Below are 22,572 nucleotides of genomic sequence, written 5' to 3'. Positions count from 1 at the left end.
GTGGCAAAAGTGCGCACAGGGAGAGTGAATATTTTAATTACATCTCTAACTGAGGAGGATTTAATACTTTTTTTAATATGACCAAAATCACTTTAGATAGAAGAGAAAACAAATGAAGGCCGTGACTGCAGTTTGATCTCAGAAGTAGGCTGTTAAACTAAAGTTCTGCTTTCAGTTTCTCCTGAAGCTAGTGCACTGGTTGTGTAATAATGCAGCATTGGAGATGTTTATAAATTTGCACTGCTGACCGGGAAACCCACTGCAGATTAAAAGAATTTTGTAAATAAATGAACGAATACAATGCAAACATAACGCATCATAAAATGTGCTGTGTTCATCAGACATATGCAAAAAGAAAAGGAGGACTTGTGGCACCTTAGCGACTAACCAATTTATTTGAGCAAAAGCTTTTGTGAGCTACAGCTCTGTAGTTTACTTTTACAAAATAAAACATTTACTACAATTCAGAAGTATTACACATATCACCAATCAAGTCTTAATATTCTAATGCACTATAGCACTTTCCTGTTCGTCTTAGCTGAGAAACAAGGTGAAACAACCATATTGTGTGAAGTAGTGCTGATAAGAGATGTTCTGCTGTATTTTAAAAAGATATCAATATATCTTTTTTGTTTTTCTATTATATTTACTCATTTTCACAGTAAGTGACATTCTGGAATATTAATTTATATATAATTCAGTAAACTATGTGATTATGTATACTTTTGAGCTCCTTGCTTATATATTTCTGCCAGTACTGTATTCCTTCCCTCATTTATCTTCACAAACTTAATCTGAGAAGAAATCGGAGCCTCTTAAAAAAAGGCTCTAACTTTCACTGAAATAAGAAAAATAAAGGTAGTTAGCACCTGGCATCTAATGACCCAAAAGGGCTTTAGAGACTTACTACTCCTCATAACACACACATGAATAGTTATGGTTATCCCTGCCTTACAAATAGGGAAACTGAGGCCCAAGGAGGCCAAAGGTCGGAAAAGGAGCGGGTCAAATCTAGAATTAGAACCTGGGTTTTCTGACTCCCGGTTCTTTGCTTTCTAGCATCTGGTGGCTTTCTCAGAGGTTTGCCTCTCACACATTTGATAAGCAAGAACCACCCTAAGGAAAAAGTGAAGCAATGTTTTGGACAAGCAAACCTATAGGCCTGAATGTTGCCATTTAGATATAATCCCAATCTCATGAAGGTGATAACTCCTGATACGTACATTGGGAAAGGGCTGGTACAACTAAAATCATTGCTGGGTGTCGGTGTCTGCTGGAACCAATGGTGCTATTAGGTGTACGGTCCGAACCCAATGTGAAGAGCTGAATGTCCCTTGGTCTTTCTAGTATTGCCTTATTTAACCATTGCTAACCTAATTATTTGTACTCCCTATGGGAATCTCACAGTCTAGAAAGGTCTGTTGCAACTTCACTCTTTGTGAAATCTGTTACTAATGCTGCTGCTCTGTAGGAAAAGATTATTCCAAAGCAATGTTTCATATCAGCTAAGAGGAACTTGATCTCAGTGGTAGAGTGAATCAGAATTGCCCAACTCAAAGCAATAACAAAGGGAGATTCAAAACCACCAGTTATTTACTATCATGTTTTTAAACTTGTTTCCATCTCGTGTGTTCCATGGCTTGGAGAAGGAGCAAACACATTTTAAATAACACAGTTCTTCAATGGTGAATGTTTGGCACAGTATCTGAAAGGTTACTCAACTGCTCAGTCATGCACATTGTCTGAAACGAGGTGCATTTTGAAAACAATGAGTAAAAATAAACCATTGGGCTTCTGGGGTGGTCTACAAACAGTGCACTAGAGCCTGAGCTTAACCTTCAGCCCACTTTCTGGGATGGGAGGGCTGTGGAGGCCGCAAATTCAGTTTTTGTGGCGTAGGGAAAGCCTGCTCGTCTTGGCGGAGCATGGTTGTAGTGTGAGAACTTGGAGGAAGAAGGAAAGGGGGGAAATTAGGGCTCTAGAGAACTCACGGAAAACAATGAATGATTCATTCAGAGTTCTTGAGAAACCATCTTCCACTGGCTCACTAACTAGATTACATGCCCATTACAGCATGAGTACTGGATTATGGAGTATTTAGAGGGAATTTTTCTGGGAGGTCAGAATGGGAAGCAGGGATTGAGTTAGTCTGACTGGGAGGCTCTAAATAGGTAAAAGGTTTCATGAAATTCTTTACTTCACTCAGGACTATCACAGCAAACAAGTGGCATATTCCACTAAGTGGGATCATGCTGCAACTGTCTGAACTTCTCTTTGAGGATCATTCATCCTCGCGTGCTGCCACTGTGTCACTCCTCTGCTTGTTTACATTACGGCTGCACTCAGCCTTGCTCTTGGTTCATCTGGCTTGGTTGGCAAATGGTTTTTATTTTCATCCCCTGTAACTCCTGGACTTATTGAAGTTTTTGGTATAAAACTACACATCTATTTTCTACTTAGCTTGTGTTTCACCTTTGGGGTGGAGGGGGGAGGAGAAAGACAAAAGAATGAAAGTTAAGCTCACCAATTTGTATACTTGGTATGGAGTCCTTCTGCTGATTACAAAGAGGGCTTATTTCCAATTCAAATTTTTGTTCCAGATCACCTACCAAAAAGAAAGGAGAACAACATTTTTGCCACTTGGCAATATTGAATATGATCCTTTATTCCTTATAGTATGGATGGAACAGCAAATCCTAGGAGAACTGAAATCTGCATTAACCCTTACATTTCATCACCATTTGATGCCCCGATGGACATCACCAATTTAAAGATAGACTGCAAGGCTCAACATGATCATAAATGATCCGCATAGAAATCTGCAGTTAGAAATCTGAGGCAGGGCCTGTTACACATGCCTAAACAAATAAAACCAACAATTTAAGATGTCACCGGAAATGACTGTAAACAGGATGATCCTCTGGTTCATAGAAATCAGAGCTGAATGTATCTCCTTCCATAACCTGCCAAGGCAGCTGTACTTTCTGGGACAACACAGCTAAGAAAACCCAGGATGAAGTATATGAGAGGTGGGCATTTTTACCACTATGTGGCTAATTTGGTGTGAAACTGCCTATAAAGGCCAGCTATTGCTGACAACCATGCTCAGTTCTGGTTTAAATTTGTAGTGTGGACATGAAATTCAGTATTCCAGAGCATTACACTTGCTCTTCTACCATCTTCTCCCCTTCCTTTAGGCTCTATTACTACTACTAAAAAAGGATTTAACAGTGATTAAATTCCACTACATCCTCACTGTGTTGTAGCACAATCTGGCCTGGCCTGTGCAGATGGAGCCAAATGGATGTCGTTACCATGTTAAAAACCATGTTTAGCTTTGCTGTCAGTAGGGGTTAGAAAATGTTTACAGTTAGACCCCCTAGATTGCGTTACAACTTGGCTTAGTGGCGAGCATGTTTGGACTGTGTCTAATTTCCCTACAACTGTGGAGGAGAAGGAAAGAGCAAGTGTAACACTCTAAGGGTAGGAATTGTAGTTATATTTTGGAAAGCAAAGGAAAACAAGTGATGGCCGTGTAATTTCTGAGCAGTACATACCCATGAGGGTTTCAGCTCAGAGCGGATAACAATGACCAGGTGGCATCTGAAGAAGATGTAGATTTTATACAGTTAATTAAAGGTTCAAGGCAAAGCAGAACCACCCTGACACCGTCTTACAGGGGCAATCGGATCAAAGAAATACCCGCCACTCTTCTATTTCATTTCCTCCTCTTGCCCCTCTTTACCAACCACTTGCAAAATAAGGGCACATTTCTGCTTGTCATCATATTTTTGGACAATTTCAGGGGAGAATTGAGTAGTTGATTGTAGAGCAAACGCCACTGGAGATTAGCCAATTTCTCTCTTGTCACATTAAGTGCCTTAAAGAACAAAGTGAAAGGAGAATTCAGTATATCAGAGGGCTGACCTTGTCGGTAGAATTCCTCACAGACCCTTTCACTCCACTGCTTGCTCATCTCCCAGAGCCGGCAAGGATTGCAAATGTCAGCACACTTCAGCGCTATCTGAAAGTAGAGGAGGAGAGTGGTAGGGAGAAGAAATTATTAGCTAGCAATCGTTCAGCAGTGAATTTATTGCACTCTGAGGTGCCGTAAAACTGCTGGGTCCTGCAAGCTTGCTGCCAAGATGGATTCAAGAATACATTATAGAAACTGAGCCCTGCCCAAATGTGCCACTTCAGGAAACAGCACTTATTCAAGCCTGTAACAAAACCTTCATTCAGAGCCTCATTTTATAGTAGCGAGAATGAGAGAAGCACCACATTCCAAGTGTGCAGAACCTCTTGGATAGGACTGGTGGTGGGCAAGCCAACAAAAGCTTCAGGCTGACTCCTGATGCCTGCCTGCCTTGGCATCCATCAATGAGGAGAAGGAAATGGAGAGCCAAGCCAGTGTGAAACTATTTGGGCATCACTTCTTTATGGTCTCAGTGATTGACCTTACATATCACTTTGATAATGCTTGGGTTTGATACGTGTATACAGTCAGCTCAGAGGGGTCAGCCGTGTTTTTGTTTACTGAGCTAAGTATAGGACCTTCTGGTTTGCCCCTGACATGTTATCAATTTGCTAGCAGTTGAAAGTGCTTTGCTGAGGTAGAGCTGGGGTAGGACTGGCAAGGGAAGGAAGTATAATCAAGTAATTGCTGCTTCTTCAGAAGAGTAAGATATGCAATAATCTGCCTGTCTTGCCTCCTTGAAACAAAATGTCTTTTGTGTGCTTTCTTCCTGGACAAAGCACATCTAGTTGATGGGTTTATTATTAGACTTCATGATAGGGCAAAATGCTGGTGCAGATGCCAAAGGCATAGGGATTGCAGATCTCACCTATGGTAAGAGTCATTACCTACTTTCTAGAAAATAAACCGAGGTGGAGAAAGGGTGCAATTTATTTTGTAGGCACCATGGGCTCTAGTCATTTAGGCATGGGACTAGAAATCAAGAGACCTACATTCTAATTCTGGCTGGACACTAATTAGCTTTGTGACCATAAGAAAATCACGTATGTTCTCTGAGCTTCAGTTTCCTCATCTGTAAAATGGGTATAAAGAAATAAACTACTAAAGTATGTTTTAAAAGGAATATTAAGGCCAGTCAGTTTAATCCAATGGACCTTGAGGAATGGGTAGCACCCCTTCCCCAATTGCCAAGTATGAGTTTTCACAGAGCAGTTGTTTTTCATGATTTCTCCACTGGAACCCATGCTGCAGTCTGCACCATCATTTTGCCCCATCTGTCATGAAGCATGGTTACAAACCCATTGCCTAAATGTAGTGGTCGATGAAGAAACCAGGCCTAAGACATTTTGTTCAAGGAGGCAAGACAGGCAAACTAGTACATATTACTCTTCTGAAGGAGTAGTTACCTGAATATCATTCCTTCCCCCACCCGACCCCAGCAGTACCTCAGCAAAGCATTTTAAGATGGCAGCAATTAGAGTTTGTTTTTAACTGATGATAATTACTTGAGATGTTTTGTATGATAAAAGCTATTTATGAGCAGGCAGCTTTGTGTGGTGCTATTTCTACAGATACAGATACATTTCTACAGATACATGCAGCATACAGCTACCTTTAAGTTAATAGTGAAGGTGATGGAATGGGTGTAAATTTGTTCTGAAGATACCATTAACTACCGCAGTATAGCTAGAAGAAGCAATTTGAGACCATCTGATTTTAAATTAATTTGGTTCTTTCATTATCTGGGGAAGAACGGCCATGGCAGTGGTGACCTCTATGCAGATGGAGATTAGGAGCATCAATGAAGTGATCACTGCTCGGGCACCTACTGCCAACTCCTCTGTGAAAATGCATTGTCAGTGGCTGGAGTAAGAGACTGAGCCTCCTACCCTCTGCTGAAGCAGCAGTTGCCATGACAGGGGAAATAGTCAAGGGGGGGGGAGAGAGACATGGCAAGAGACAAAGTGGCCTGCAACTCAAAAGGTGAATAATAGTTGATCCTTTGCTGCATCTGCTATATTCAGATTATAACATAACACCTGGTACCTGGGAAAGTATTGGAGATATGATTTTGCTGGCTTTGAAACACGTTAGGTGACAGCACCAAAACAATTAAGATGGCGGGTGATGGGTACCCTGAGGCTGAGCTAACATACATACACTATTCCTTTAAGGGGGAAAAAAAAAGTACCTGAAGCATAAAATGTCTGTCTGGTGCATCCTCCAATCTCAGATCCTTATTTTCCAGGTGAGCTTTCAACCGGGTCAAAAACTCATTCTGTCTATTGATGTCTGTTGCCAAGATGAGGGAGCCCAGTTGCTGTTCGATATCCTGGCTGTAGGCAAGAAAAATGAGCCTTTTTGAACATGGGATTGTTGAATATCAATGGTTTTAAACCACTTCATAGCCTGTCTCCTTCTAAGTATTATGTGATGACTCCAGCTAGCAGAGGGAGTCCACTTCATTGTTCTCCATTGGGATAGCTTGCAGGAGACCGGCAATTTAGCTGGTTATGGGATGTATGTGGAATAGGAAGTGTGGCAGAATAATCATGTGGGCGTAAATTGCCCCGGGAGCTTCCATAAGGTATTGTGAAGAATGAAAACGAAACAGCAGGATGTGTTATTGGGTGAACATAAAAGGCATCTAGAAGAATCAAAGTCACAGGGTTTTAGATTGGCAGCCGAACAAACGCCAAGGCATTGTACATTATTTCTTTAAAGAAGGACTGAGAAGAAGGGGATTGGATGATTTAGAAAATTACTAATGGGATAGAAAACCTGTCCTTTCTATATAATCTGTTTGCCTTCTTCCCAAGTCACCAGTGGTTAAAACGTAACACTGGAGAGCTGCTTGGTAGTTCGTGTGAAAAATTTGTCTCCATCCATTTCCCAAGGATCAACACTGTGCACAGGTACACACAAACAACTGCAGCAACAACCAACACGCTACCGTCAGCTCTGCCTACATTCAGTCTCTGTTCTTTCTGCTGACTTTGCTATCTCCCTCTGCTCAGAGAGAAAGTCAGATTTGAAGCACATTCTTCTGGTAGTGTGGGAGACACCGAGGGCATATCTACATGACCGATGTCTTCTGTCTCCCACCATTGTTAACACTAACTCTGCGTAGGTTTAATTGATATGGTGTAAAAAAACAAACAAACAAAAACAATGGGTGGCCATCGGTGCCTTCTCAGCATTGGGACTCCTAACAATGCTAATATTGGTGCAGCTGAGCAAGTATTAGCAAGAGTGACAAATTTTTAGGTACTATTACTTGTGATGCCCCAGCCCAGGTGCATCCCACACTATCAGGCCAATGTGCTTTATATCACCTTCAGGAGTGGGTGAGAGACTAGCTCAGCCTACAATCAGCCTTTGGCCCCTCTGCTTCTGGTTTTTAGTCAAGCAATGAAATAGGCTATTGGTTTGTTTTCCCATGGAATTTATCAGCATGTTTCACATGGGTGGCACTTACGTCATTTCCTTTGGTAGATGGGCAAGGAGCCTTGATTCTCGAAGCATGCCTATTGTGGATCTCCAGTGATGATTTTCTAACACAGACACATTCTGAGGAGGAAGAAGGTAAGTAAATAAAAAGACATAGCAGATAGATTTCTTACATTTAACAGAGATGCATAAGATTTGCCAGACCTTGTAAGTGATCCATCTAATCAGGTTTCCTGCCACTACCAGTGGACAACACCTGATACTGCAGCCAAAGCCCCAAATCCCGTGAAGTGCCTAGCTAACTTAAATTCTATAGGTATGCCAAGCCTCAGGCAATCAGGTCATGCCAGGAGTCAGAGGTGTTCCTGCTGGTGAGTACCTCAAACACACTATTATTTTTGAGACCTTGGAGCACTAAGGGAACTCTTAAAAAATTCACACCACCATTTGTTTATTAAATAGTTGCAAACAAATTCATTTTTACAGTGTTTTAATAACGTCATAAGTGATGCATCTGTCCCTTCTATTTTTGTTCCTTTGTTCCCTTTTTTGTTCAGTTTCCATCTTTTCTCTTCTGTTTCTCCCCTGCTCTCTTTTTTCTCTCTTTTTCATTCCAGAAGTTGCGTCCCTTTCCAATTTCCTTCCTTCTTTTACATCTTTGCCTCTCTATGGCCATCATGGTACGCTGCACCTATTAGCCTGTTCTGCTTAGAACTTGCTCTTCTTTCCTAGTATCTTGTTCTGCTCAGACCATTCATGGTAACATGTTTATTATTACTGCTGGTAATGACTTCTGGACCTCTCCACTATTAATCTCTCTCCATTCTGGGGAACAATCAGTCACCATTATTACTTTCCTATTGCTTAACCAGTTTAGAATCTGCCCTGATAAGACTTGCTCCATACTTAGTTGTTTTCCTACAGAGTCTCCAAGAATGTAACCAATTAAAAGCTTTTAGAAAATCTATCTAAATGATTCCGACTGTATCACCTTCATCTATTACCGTTTACTTCTTAGAGGCTCTTATTTCCCTTACAGAAGCCAGGTTGCTTTTGACACGGTCTGGTAACATTGTCTTTTACTATTATTTATTTGTATTACCATAATGCCTAAGAACCCTTGTCATGGGCCAGAACCTAATTGTGATAGATGCTGTACAAACACAGAACAAAAAAGGTATTCCCTGCCTCAAACAGTTTACAGTCTAAGTCTAAGACCAGAGCCCAACAGATGGGTACAGACAGACCAGCTGGGGAGTACAGGGAAACAATGAGACAATGTTGTCTAAATAGATAAGACAGACACAGGATGGGGGAATTGTGAAAACAAACAAGCAGCATGAACAATGTGATGGCAACAAAAGATCACCTTAGTGCCCCGATTTTGTTTGGTTTTGTTTTTTTGGGAGGGTTTAGTTAGGGGATCAGCTAAATAGAAAGAAAAGGGAAAAGTGTGGGAGGGATGGGGCAGGAGAGGAGAGCGTAGAAGGAGCAGGTGTAGAGTGAAGCTGAAATGAAGAGATTGTGAGGAGGAGCCGGGAGGGTTGGAGCAAACAGTCAATCAGCACAGGGCAGAGAAAGTCAGAGAACATTCTGCAGTTTCAGATGGAGCGTCCAAAGGTCCCTGTTTTGTCTGCTTCTGGTCCTATTGGCTGGGGTCTCTGGCTGGCTGCTCTATATTAAATATATTACTTTATCCTCAGACTTTCAGTCAGCTTTCCTGGAGAGCACCAGATCAGTAATTCCTGGGATCTCCGGCTAGTGACTCAGTCAGTCATGGAAGGCTATGGTGGAATTAACACAATGCCCTTGGGGTCATTTAGATAAGAGAGAATTCAGACATCTTTTGGGGTGGGTTTTTAAGCTGACAGTGAGAAATAAGGAGTCAGATGGAGATGAAGCATAACTGAAACTATTTGTTTACAGCTCCAGAGAGGTGGTTATAGGAATGTGTTTTTAGAGACCTGAAATTCTAAGAATGCACACTTCCTGGAAGAAAGCGTGGAATTCTAGCATGCAGGTCTCCTACAGAAAGCATTGGGAGGGAACATGTGCCAAAGCATAAACCAAAGATGTGTGAGAAGGATCACACCTGGATGGATAAGGCACACATGGAAGAAATAAGGAGGTAATTTCAGGGCAAATTTGTTTTTTCAAGTTTCTGGTATTTAAGCTACTGTTCTTCCTTTCTTATGCAGTGCTCCTGGGGATGCTTATTTACACATCTTTAGCTCATTCCTTTGACTTTTCTGTCAGTGTGTATAAATGAATTACACACATATGGGACAGTGTTCAATGAGTGAACAGCCATTCAATGTTTTGTTTTATTCTCATTGTTCCATGCGTGACTCTAGATCTTAATTACTGTACAGTACTCAAATCCTGCTCTAAAGACAATTATTAATTTAGTCATGGACTTTTCTCTGGTGCTCCTCAATATAGTATCTGAGTGCTTCCAAAAATATTTATTTATTTATTTCCACAACATTCCTGTCAGACGAGGAGGTGGTATTATCACCATTTTACAGATGGGGAACTGGAGTACAGAGAGATTAAAGCTAAAAATATTCATTCATTTTGGGTTCTCAATTTGAGAAGTTGAGGACCTGATTTTTCCCTGTACTTGGCATTATATAACCTGTTATATGTTCAAAGCATAGCTCTTGTGAGTGCTCAGTATTTCTGTAAAACATACCCCAGGGTTTGAAATTGGGTACCCAGTAAATTAGGAACACATAATTAGTGACCACCTGTACAAAGTTTGGTTAGGTGATTTGCCCACCACCCCACAGGTACTCTGTGGCAGAGGCAGGGATATAATCCAGATCCCCAGGGCAGCACTCAACTGCTTTAAGCATGAGACCAGTCTTTCTCTTCCTGCAATCCCCTTCCTCATTCACTACACACCTTCCAACTTCTGCAACAACTGAGGCAGATAAAAGACCTACAGGCAAAAGTCTTAATCTGATCTCAATCTTCACCTCCATCCCAATGGCTCTCAGCCCCTTCTCCACATTCCTCATTGACTTCCCACACCTTGTTTTCCTGCTCAGCAAGTCCCAGTCTCCCCACCTGCCTATTTCCAGTCCCAGTCTGCCAATCATATCAGCTTCATCTCCCAGCCAAGCAGGCTCCCTGTTGCAGTCTACTCCTTCTGCCACCTCCATCAAGGTTCCATGTGCACCAATCTAATTTACTGATGTGCGTGGCTCTTCGTGTGTGAAATTCATTTCAAACACACAAAGGTAGAGGTACTGTAGAGGGGAAGTGCAAAGTCCACTCCCCAAGCTCAGAGGCAGGGTGCAGGTCTGCAGTGCAGCTCCCAGCAGCTATTACTGCATCCTATGAGCTGGAATAGCATCCCTTGCACCTCCCCATGGCTTGTGTGTGTGTGGGAGGGGGGCAATAGGGCCATTTTAGATCCCCTGGCCCAGGTGCATTGCTGCCCTCTGCAGCACATAGGGTATAAATACCTTTCCGTGTAGCTTGCATTCCACAAACCTCTGTGGAACATTACTGGGGGGCGGGTGAGAAGGGTCTTTGCACAAGCCCTCCAAGGTGAATTGCAGCCAAGATGCCCAATGTGTCCTGGATTTATAACATGAAGATGCAAAGATCCTAATCCCATAATATTCCTAACACAGCACACTCAAACAGTGTCTAATGAGACGCCTATATACACTGCATACTGTGTAGCACGCAAGGTTGTAACTGGTGCCCCAACAAAATGGTGGGGCTGGGGCTTGCAGTTAGATAATAACCACCAAACATTGTGGCTCTGGCGGGAAGGGATATGTTGTCCTCTCAGCAGGGAGAGAAGAGAAAAGGGAAAGCATCTGTACATTACACAGTGCCACCCAATTTCTGCATTCAGTGCAGGCTTTGGGTGGTGAGCAGTAAGTAAGGCCTGGGGTCGCCCTTGGAAGTCGGTTCAATTTCTGTCTGTGGTAGCCAAATGATGAAGATAAAAAGAAATATTGAACATTTACTGAATCCTGTGTACAGAGTGACACAGGAGTGCTGTGGGACATATAAGGCAGATAGTCCTTGTTTTTAAATGGCTTGCCATTTTGACAAATGTGCTGCTCCACCCCTGCTGGTGTGACCTTGCACACATGGTTCATGAGTAGAGCTCCGTGTCTGTCACAGAGGTCACAGATTCTGTGACTTTCCGTGACCTCTGTGACTACTGCAGTGGCCAATGTGGCTGACCCCAAGGCTGCTCCGGGGCCAGCTGCTCAGGTGGCCCCAGGGACAGCCACACTGGAGTGGCCCTGGGGCCAGCCGCACAGGCCTCTAGTCGGGCAGCCTGGGCAGCTGGCTGCCGAGCAGTGGGTGCTGTGGTGGTCACTGCCCTCCCCTGAGCAGTGCCTCTGCGCCCCCCCAAAACAGCACCCCCCGGCCCTCTCCTGAGCATCAGCCCCTCACCTCCCCCAAAACAGTGCCCCCCCCAGCCCTCCCTTGAGCAGTAGCCCCTCACCCCCCCTCAAAAGCAGCACCCCCCGGTCCCCACCAAGCAGCAGCCCCTGCCCCCCCCACCCCAGCAACTGTCCCGGGGGCAAGCAGCTGCTGCTCGGCGGCCCCTGCCAGCAAGCCCAGGGCTGGGGATGGTGCTGCACTGGACCCCCCCACACACAAGCAGCGGTCCTGGGGGCCACTGGAGCAGTCACAGCTCGGTGGTCCCCACCAGCAGTCCTGGGGCAGCCCCCAGGAGCTGGTGTCCTGCGGGCCTGCCCCCCCCGTCCCCCAAACAGTTGCTCCCTGGCTCCCTTGAACAGCGTCCCACCCCCTCTGAGCAGTGGCTCATGGCTGCCTCCCCAGCAACGATCCAGGGGCGGGCTGGCTGGAGTAGCCTATACTTGGCGACCCCCGGCAGCAGTCCCAGGGTGGCCCCCGGCAGCTGGTGCTGCGCTGGCCCCAGCTCCCAGGTCCTTCCCTGACCAGCAGCCCCAGGGCCCCTCCCCAGCAGCAGTGCCGGGGGTAGGGGGCACGTGAAGCAGCCAGAGCTTGGCGGTTCTCTGCAGTGGTTCCCAGGGTGGCCGGTGGCCCCTGGCAGCTGGTGCTGCACTGGCCCAGGCCCCCACCCCCAAGCAATAGCACCCTTGAACAGCGCCCCCTGGCCTCCTAAGCAGCGGTCCCTGTTCCCCTCCCCAGCAGCAGTCCCGGGGCTGGCTGGAGTAGCCGGTGCTTGGTGGCCCCTGGCAGCGGTCCTGGGGAAGCTCCTGGCAGCTAGTGCTGCACTGGCCCTGCCCCTCCCCCAAACAGCAGCCCCCCCACCTCCCTCAAGCAGCAGCCCCTGGCCCTCTCCTGAGCAGTGGCCACTGCCCCCACATCCAGCAGCAGTCCCGGGGTAGCTGATGCTCATTAGCCCCTAGTTGTGGTTCCAGGATGTCCCCCGGCAGCTGGTGCCGTGCTGGCCCTACCCCCATGCCCAAGCAGCAGTTCTCCCGCCTCCCCCACCCCAGCAGCCTCCCACCTTCCACCTCAGCAGCGGTCCCCGGAGCAGCTGCTAGTTGGCAGCTCCCAGCAGCGGTTCCAGGGCAGCTCCTGATAGCTGGGCTGCGTTGGCCCCACCCCCCGAGCAGCAGCCCCCACGGTCCCCCCCCCAGTAGTGCTCCTGGGGGTGGCTGGAGCAGCCGCTGCTCAGTGGTCCCTGGCAGTTGGGGCCATTGGGCCCCCCGAGCAGTGGCTCCCCTGCCCCCCCAAGATTTAGTTGGGGTAGTTATAGGATAGGTCATGGGCCAGGAATTTTTATTTATTGCCCATCACATTTTCATGACGTTTACTAAAAATACTCATGACTAAATCATAGACATACTCATGAGGTCACACTGGGGGGAGGGGGTGGCAAGCTCTTAAAAATAGCATCCTCCATGTGTTCAAGGTCACACCTGTGGGGGCAGGGTCATGCAGGCAGGTCCATACCATTTTTGGAAGTACTGGACTGTCTGGTATTCTGGGGATGCATGAGCAGTCACCCTAATTCTATGAGATAATACAACAATGCTGTGATGGCAGCAGCTCCTGCTCACTTGCCGCCAGGCATCCCCCACAAGATTCACACCTCAGTAACAGAGGCTGATGAGCTTGGGAAGGGCTGGGGTCCATTCATTAAGGAACTGCTGTGGTTTCTGTAGGGGCAGGCATGGGAGAGATAAGAGAGGCATCACAAAGAGAAAAGTGACAAGGGTGAAGACTAACGGTAGGTGCCACAAAGGACTGCAGGGAGGAAGAACCATGAGGAATCACACAGGGAGAAGGCAGATGGACCACAAGAGAGTGCATGGAGGAGGGTGGGACCACAGGGATCATGTGGAAGAGAAAGAGATGGGACCACAAGGGATTGCATGGTGGAAGGAGACCACAAGGGATCACATGCATATAGAGGAAGGAGCACAAAGGATTGTGTGGAGGAGAAAGAGATGGGAGCATGAAGGCCTGTGTGGAGAAGGAGAGACCATGAGGGATTGTGAGGTAGTGGAGGAGGAATCCCATGGAAGAGGAAGGATCACAAGGGGTTGTACGGAAGAGGAGGAGGTCGGACCACAAAGGAGCACATGGGGGAGGAGAATGGGACCATGAGGGATGTTGCAGAAGAGGACAAGGTGGGCCCACAAGAGATTGCATGGAGGAGGAGGAGGGACCATGAGGGATTGGGGTGCATGGTGGAGGAGGAAACAACCTTACGGGGGATTGTGCAGATGAGGAGGAAGGACCACAAGTGAGTGCATGGACGAGGTGATGGGACCATGAGGGATTGCATGGAGGAGGGATCATCAGAGAGCGTGTGGTGAGAGAGGAGGAGGAGGGACCATAAGGCCTATGAAACCTTCATTGTACCCTCTTGTGCTTATGCATTATGAAACAGTCTTAATGGCATGATCACGTACTAATTTTCAGTGTCCAGAACAGATGGTGCTTACTTACTGAGCAGCTATCTTCTCATTGTTCAATGTGTGGCCACAGGCCTTATTTATTGCACACTATTCACACCCTGCTCTGAACACAGAATTATTAATCTCCTCATGGGCTATTTGACAGTGCTCATCACTGAAGTACCCAAGTGCTTCATAAATATTCATGAATTTATCTTCACAACACTCCTGTGAAATGAGGCGGGTGATATAATCTGCAATTTAAAGATGAGGAGCTGAAACCCCAGCAACAGCCTTCCAAATTTCAAGTCTTTGCTGCAAAGCATAAAGGCACAAGAACTTCTCTATTACATGGTGTAAGTTGTTTTTTTAAACTAAGGGTAAAGCAATGTATTTTTCTTCAATCTCATTCTCAGAAATAGCTGAGCTGTTTTAGCCGAAACTTTAAATAAAAAATAAGAATTTAAAAATATTAGTCTGAGACAGACACCTGACATGGAAAATTTCAGTCCAATCAAAGTTATAAGCTATTAAAGCTGGTCTTATAATGGAAAGTGTCAGGCAACCTTTAATCAATATCGCTAACAGCTCCTCCTATAATTCATATTTTCTTTCAATCTGTTCTTGTTACCTTTGATTTTTCGTGCGGAGGAAATATAGAAACTGGAATAAGTGACCAAAGTCTGATGTACATGCAGAATCATACAACAAATAGTGTGTTAGCTCTTTGACGCAGGCACTGTCCCTGAGTATGTGTTTGCACATAGCCATATGGCTAGCACATGGAGTCCTGAATAGGCACTGTCACAGTATAAACATTAAAATAACGAAAGTGACATCAAGATGCTTCCAATCTGCCCTCAACATCCAGACCTATCATAAGATGGTGGATGGTGATAGTATAAACTGTAACAATTCTTCTCAGAACTCTTATGATCAAGAAGTCCTGTTGCTGAGGAGACGTCTGTGAAATGCTTATTGCATTCTACAAGTTCTATTATACTGTTTCTTTGACACACCATTTATTAGTAACTAGCAACCAAAGTGGAAAGAAGAAAGTGGGGTAGATCACGTTACTGCAGACCTGAGAGTAGAGAGGGAAATATATGGGAAAACAGGTCCAGCTAGATGCTCACATTATCTATTTTTCTCTTATTTCTTTCACATTTTCTGAATTTACATTCTCACAGTTTTAGTAAAACAAAAAAAAGAGAAGTGATACGATGAATTAGATTTTTCTATATATTCAGGAAAGAGATGGGATTTGATTAATTCATGTCAGAAAGTACTCTGAGATACGCTGAGGAAAGCTGCTATAGAAGTGCAAGATATGATAATTACTTCGTTCCTACTAGAAGAAAAAAAGTTTGAGTGTTTTCAGTTCTGTACATTTCTGCTCATGCATGGGCAGCGGGTATAATTGGCCGGGGAGGCTGCTGAATGCCTGGACAATGGTGGACCCACCTGCGCTCTGCCTCTTCTGCTCCCTACTCTGCCCCTTCCCAGAGGCCCCCACTGCCCGCCTGCCGTGTCCCTCCACTCCATCCTGCTTCTCGCCGCATTCCTCTTCTCCTCCACCCCTCCCTCTCCCCACAAGACCTCCCCCTGACTGCTGCTTGCTGCCTCCCTCCTCACCCCCCTGCCCCCGTGGGGGAGAGGGGTGGAGGAGAGGAGAGACATGGGCAAGGGGGAGCGGTGGGCGGAGAAGACCTCACGGGGAGAAGGGGTGGAGGAGAGGAGGGACCTTGTGGGGGAGTGGGGAGAAGAAGAGAGACATGGTGAGAACGGTGGCAGATGGTCCCAGTGAGGAGGGAGCTGAGTTGAGCCGGGGAGGGGTGGGGCCAGAGGTAGAGTGCGGGCTGGGCCACAGGTGGAAGAGGCAGGACAGGGAGTTTGAAGCTTCCCCTAGGGGAAGCTTCACCCACTGCCCTTCATGGTCTGGTATTATACAGCAAGATTGCATAAAAGCTCTCAGTCTCTCTTCACCCCTTCCCTCCCCCATATTTTAAGTTCACTCTGGACAACTAAAGAAAGATCAGGTTAACGAGTGACAGCTGAGCATGAAGCCATACATCTCTAACATTAAGTGTGAGCAGCGAGAAACCACACAGCTGCTGCTAGCAATTAGAGTGGTCAGCTTTCCTCCAAGGACCCCTCTGCTAACTTATTACAGCTAATTGCCTTAGCCTGTGGGGATATAAACCAAACAGGGAGAGGACTAGGAGGTGGTGGGTTAATGTCAATTGCAAACTGGTGTGTTTAACAATTAACTCCTAATCTAGAGGAAGCTTAACCCTTTATTTGAACCCCTACATTACACAGACATATTTATGGCTGGCTGTAGGAAGCTTTCATTATGTTTAGGGCCTAAAACTCATGAAACAGATTGTTACAGTTCCCATACTGGGTAGCCCATCATAATGAGATTATTAGGGGCCAAAATTATATTGTTCCTTAGACAGTCACAAAAGAAGTGGAAGAGAATGTTCTCAAAGAAGGTGGTGGCAGTCATGAGAAGGCCATTGCTGTTTCTGATGGTCAAACCTCAGAAGATTCAGTGATGTAAATAAATTCCCCAAATCTGGGTGCTTCTCTGAGCCACCCACATCTCTCAACCACAAAACCAGGCTATGAATGACATGAGAATGGGCTTCCCTTTGAGAAGGCTCCTATTTCTGGCTGGAACCCAATAGTGCAGAGGTAAATCAAAACCTAACAGGAAGTGAGGAAGACTGGACATTAAGTAGACTGTTGAAAGAAAAAAGATAATTTTCTGTTGTCAGAACTTAGGGTTTGTATGAGATGGATCTCCCCCATTTCTCTTTCCATCGATTCTAACCCTGCCTTCCACAGCTACTTGGCTCCCCTCCTCCCCCTCCAATCCAATTGCCCTGACATTTAGAGGAGACTGGACCAAAAAAATGCAGGCAGAACCTAGCTGTGGCTGCTGTTTGGGTATAACTTGTCATAAACTGATTCAGCAAGTTAAGCCAGTCACAAAGTCATAGCTATGCGGGCATCACTCTGTCCTGGCCTTGGCTCACATGGCCCTGTCTGTTCCTTTATCTCAGGGTAGAAGGACAGTTGAACTGTTACACAATCACCATCTTATCTGTAAAACCACAAGTCTGTATGCGGGTGGGGGAAGGGTGGGTGGGGAGGAAGAGAGAATCTTCCTCTCTCTAAGTACTCAGCAAATTATTAAATCAGGACTGTGCAGTAATCATGCTCAGTATATTCAGAAAGACACATGGCCTTTAGCAACCCCTCTCCTCATTATTCTAAAATGCATAAGGTTTAAAGAATTCTATCACTAATACACCAGATTTTTTTTTTGGACAGGTCCAAGTTCACCGTCTGAGTTTTGAACGCCAGGGATCATGGTCAGTACACACATTTTTGTGTTTCTTGGACGTGAAAAGCCCCAAAGCCAGTTCCCTGACCCTAACTCTACTTATGCCTGCTGGGAGTCAGGATTTTCCAATACCACATGCTACTGCAGCTGACTACAGGGTACACAGACTTTCTGCTTCTAAGACCTGGTCTACACTGGGCAGGGCGGGAGGGGGATCGATTTAAGTTATGCAACTTCAGCTATGCAAATAACTTAGCTGAAGTTGACGTACTTAGATCGACTTACTGTGGTGTCTCCACCATGGTGAGTCGACTGCTGCCGCCCCCCCATTGACTCTGCCTACGCCTCTCACGGCGCTGGAGTACCGGAGTCGACGGGAGAGCACTCGGGGGTCGATTTATCGCTTCTAGACTAGACGCGATAAATCGATCCCTGCTGGATCGATCGCTGCCCGCCGATCCGGCGGGCGGTGAAGACATACCCTAAAAAGTTAAGTACAGTAGCCAAAGTGGACATATAAAACACACATGTAAACATACATGGAGTTATATGTGCATGAATAATATGGATATTACATATTGTATATATGGATTATATACATAGATATATGCACATAAATAATATGGATTTACAACTTAATTAGTTTTAAGAGAGAGCTGGACAAATTTATGAGTAGGACTGTATGACAAAGTTGCCTGTGGTGTTGGTGGGCAGTGCTCAGCAGCCACAGGAGTCCCTTCTGGTTTATATCTTAGGTTCCTAAAATCTCATGCTTCAGGGCTTCACCTGGTCTTCCGCAAGGGTCAGGAAGGGATTCTCTCTCTTCCCACTCCTCCCACCCCCCACTGTATTCTGAGTTTGTTTGGTTTTGGTCTCCTTCCTCTGAAGGAATGGCCATGTCTGGAGATGGAAGGGGTGGGCCAAGGCTTTAGGTGGCACCAAGCACTCTCTCTCTCTCTCTGGTACCTGGCTGGCTGGTTCTTGCTCACATGCTCAGGGTCTAACTGATCGCCATATGTGGGGTTGGAAAGGAATTTTTAGAAGACTGTTGATTTTAAGCCACAAATCCATACAATCTTACCCCAGCCCACCCACTCAGAAATCTTCCCAGCCTTGCTGCCTTTTCAGCACTAATACTGTCCTGAACAGAAATTTGTATTTGCACCCTATTGCTCAGTTGCAGTGGTAGTTTTGCGATGCAAACAAATGTGTACTGAGGATCTATGCTGAAATTGCCAAACTTGTAACATTTGTGATTTAGCTAGACTTGAAACCACAGCCTCAACCTGAAAATGCATTGCAGCAATGCCCTGAGTCCATCTTAAACCCCCCACCCCCACAAGCACAGTCTCACCTGGTATAAGCTGGCAAGGTGGTGGTTGGTTTTGATCAAAAATTGTTGATTGACCCCTGGATGGTCTACATCGTGAGCTGCAGCAGCGAGCAGTCCAAGCATAATGTCCAGAGGGGTGAGGAAGTTGGCAAGCTGGACCACACAAAATGGACCACAACATTAGCACAAACAGGCAAACAATTCTTTTAGCAAGAAAATCAAAGCAACTCCCACATCATGTAATTGTTTGGTTTTATAGTTCAATTTACAATGCTATCATCTGAGATAACTATTTATACACAGCCATCCACAGGTATGGGTCATTACACAGTTTGTATCTATCAAAACTATCAGGCTGTAATGCAGTGGTGCAAGTAAGCCAGTACAGTCAGGTACGCTGTACCATTAAGATATTTATTGCCAATATACCGTACTGGAAAGACACATTCGGTATCTGCTGAACACTGCAGGGCTCTCCTGGGAACTGCAGTGGTGAAAGGAGCAGAACATGGGGCCGCTGGACGAGCCCATGCCAGCAGCGCCTCTGCAGCGGCTGTACCACCCCCAGCCCTTCCACGCAGCTGTCTCTCCTGTCTGGGATCTGTACAGCCTCGCTGGAGGCCAGAGCTGGGGGCGGGGCTGGAGAGAGTACAGCTGTGCCGGAGGAGCTGCCGGCATGAGGCTGCCCGGTGGCCCCATGATCTTCTCCTTTCACTGCCGAGGTTCCCAGGAGAGCCCCATGGTTCAGTGGATACCGATTTCTATCTGTGGATATCCGCATCCACAGGTATACATTTGTATCCGCACACGGCTCTAGTCACGGAACAGTTTTTGTGAGGGGGGGGTCGGGGTCGGGCTGGCAACTGGTGGGAGGGACACAAAGGATCAAGTGACCCTTCCCAGGCTCAAGTGCCCCCGCCGGCCCGGGTGGAGAGAGGAAGGGGCGGGGCCAGAGCCGGAAGGCCAGAACCTCTCCGCTTCCAGCTACACTGCCTGGGACACTGCCCGGTGCAGCACAGCAGCTGCCTGGGAGAGCCAGGCACCCTCCCAGGCAGCTGCTGTGCTGCACCAGGCAGCATCCGGGCGTGACTCCAGGACCTGGTTGCCAGGAAGAACAGCTGAATGCCAGGGGGAGCCGGCGCAGCGGCAGGACAGAGCCCCCCCAATAGTGTGGGATGGAGTTGGGGGCGGGGGGCGGAGGAGTCACATGGGGGGTCACGTGGGGAGGTCACGTTTCCCCCCCCCTTTAGCTGGTGCTCCCCTTTGTGTCCCTCCCATGAGTCGATGTACTGGTAAAAGAGTTCAAATCTACTTGGTTATATGCTGACTCCTTATTATAATAGTTTTTATGTTAGTATGAGCAGTTAACAGGTTAAAAAAACCAGGGTAGCTTCTACAAAAATTCTGATATTTAGTCTCAAAGATCCAGTTTAGAAACAGATAAAACTGCCAGTGTAACATACTGTATAACATCAACTCTGCCATCGAGAACTACTTGAAAAGGTTAGTGAAAACACTACTAGTAAAGCGCTGTATTATCAGTGTATCAGTGTACAAAGGCCAAAGTTTTCAAAGTTGTCTGCTTAATGTTAGGCATCTCAATCCAGATTCAGACACCTAAATAATAGACCTGATTTAGTTGTCTAACTTCACACACCCAAGTTTGAAAATGTTGGCCACAATCCTTTCTGAAATACCTTTCATGTCATTTAGAAGCAGAGTGGAAGATCATTCTCGTTATGATTTGGAACAAGCTCCCAAGCCTTTCTGTTGCTGAGTGCCAGTTATTTATTACTAATATGATGATAAACGTGCTCTGATTTGAATAAGGTGCCCTGCAATGAGAAACAAATGTGCCCTGTAGATTCCAGATGTCAGCTATCCTGTGCATTTAGAGGCAGCATGGTCTTGTGGTTAGTCTAGAGGACTGTGACTCATGAAACATAGGGCCTGATTCCACTCTCACTTATACCTGGGTAACACTCCATTGACTTCAACAGAATTGCCCTTTGTTTACACCAATTCAAGTGAGATCAGAATCAGGCAGCTGGATTCTGTTTCTGATTTTGCTACTGAGTAGCTGCGTAAGCTTGAGTCATGGTGAGTTTAAGTGGCTTAACTATTTTCCCCATCTACAAAATAGCTATTTTATCTATCTTGGTACAATGATTTGAAACTCCTATTTGACAAGCTCTGTCAGTGCAAAGTCCTATTGTTTTCATTTGTTATTACCTTGGGCTCCTTTAGATAGCAGTGCATAGCTTGAGTGACATCAGCAGCGTGGACCGCGTTGTGGTATGGGTTTTGGCTGTGATAATCTTCTTGAACCATAACTAGAAAGCAAAACAGGGAAAAGATTATCTGTCTCAACACCATGATCACTCTTGGAAACTGGGTTAAAACAAGAGTTGGGGTTATGCTCAGGGGTCTGGGGATTTTCTTCAAATGTCTACATCTTGCCTGGCTTAGCACTCTTACCAAGATGCCTTTGGAGGAAAAAAAATTGCTTGAAAGGATTTGTGAGGCCCTAGAGGATTCTGGGCTAGTTCATAAATCAAGCTTTTCTTGCCTTAGTGAAGGCTCTCATTTAGAAGTAAAATAAGGGTGGGAGCAAGGGAGGCAAAATTATACACAGTAGAGTGTAATTATTTTAGGCCGCTGTGGTATGTGAGTAATATGTCATTAAGGCAGTACCTATTTCACAGTGGAGGCGGGAGGTTGGGTCGGTCGAGGGGGGTGGGGGGAGTTGTTGATTGATTATCCATGGACAAAGGTGTGCTCATGTCCTTTAGGCAGGGCCTCAGAAATACAGTATTTTGGTAATCCAAGTGGAAATTCCTGGAATATTTTTAGTCATCTCTATCCTTGCATTTTAAAATCCCAGTCCCTCTTGTTTTAGCAATTCCAGCACTAGAAACTAACTTTCCACCTGGAAGATTGAGATCTGACTTTACAGCCTTCTCTCAGCTCCTGTTGGCACAAGAAATCACTGAGATTTGCTCCTGAAATTTGGTTGTGCCATGTGGTAGCACATTTCAACACCAGGCAATCCACTGTGCCATCTCAGGGCAAAGTGACATTGTATATGCAAAGGCTGTATTATAACATTGTCCAAATCACCCTCCTCTCTGAGGACGATGTCCTATTAAGCTGGGAGTGGGATCAGAAGCAAAATTCCAGTGGCATTGACTCACTGCTATTGAATGGCTTTCCTGGCAACTCGGGTCTCCAAAATGTATCAGGGAGATAAGGAAATCTCTAGCATGAGACTTCCCTAGCTATTAATTGCCAGAAGGATTGAATGCACATTGTACTGACTGGGACAGAGACACCTCATGTGAGGCTAAGAACTGAGTATGTATATGTGGCACAAAAGAGAATCACTCACTGGTAATTCCTTCTGGCATAGGGCTTTTGTTGTAATTATTGGTTTTGGTCTTTTATACAAGTTGCTAGAGACAATTACTGCTGTGTATATACTATTTCAGTACGGTTTTTTTATAGCTAGCACTGCATGACTATATATCAAATATACACATCTGAAGGTGTTGATGATAATTCTTTAAGCCATGTATAATTTCAG

The 22,572-nt window shown here is 45.6% G+C and overlaps 1 protein-coding gene across 7 annotated transcripts in view; it reads right to left on the bottom strand.

Moving 5' to 3' along the window:
* PDE7B (phosphodiesterase 7B) overlaps window positions 1-22,572 on the bottom strand; it is a 276,797-nt gene that overhangs the window by 6,470 nt on the left and 247,755 nt on the right. For all 7 annotated transcript variants that reach the window (XM_073337392.1, XM_073337395.1, XM_073337390.1 and 4 more), the window contains 6 exons: window positions 21,222-21,322; window positions 19,011-19,142; window positions 7,455-7,546; window positions 6,168-6,312; window positions 3,928-4,024; window positions 2,525-2,605 (listed from right to left, as the gene is read on the bottom strand). In XM_073337392.1, coding sequence (XP_073193493.1) covers window positions 2,525-2,605; window positions 3,928-4,024; window positions 6,168-6,312; window positions 7,455-7,546; window positions 19,011-19,142; window positions 21,222-21,322 — 648 coding nt within the window. The remainder of the gene's footprint in view (window positions 1-2,524; window positions 2,606-3,927; window positions 4,025-6,167; window positions 6,313-7,454; window positions 7,547-19,010; window positions 19,143-21,221; window positions 21,323-22,572) is intronic.

This window comes from Lepidochelys kempii, chromosome 3 (genome assembly GCF_965140265.1).
Source record: "Lepidochelys kempii isolate rLepKem1 chromosome 3, rLepKem1.hap2, whole genome shotgun sequence".
In the NCBI taxonomy this organism is placed as follows: domain Eukaryota; kingdom Metazoa; phylum Chordata; order Testudines; family Cheloniidae; genus Lepidochelys; species Lepidochelys kempii.
This window is presented reverse-complemented; position numbering and strand designations above follow the sequence as displayed.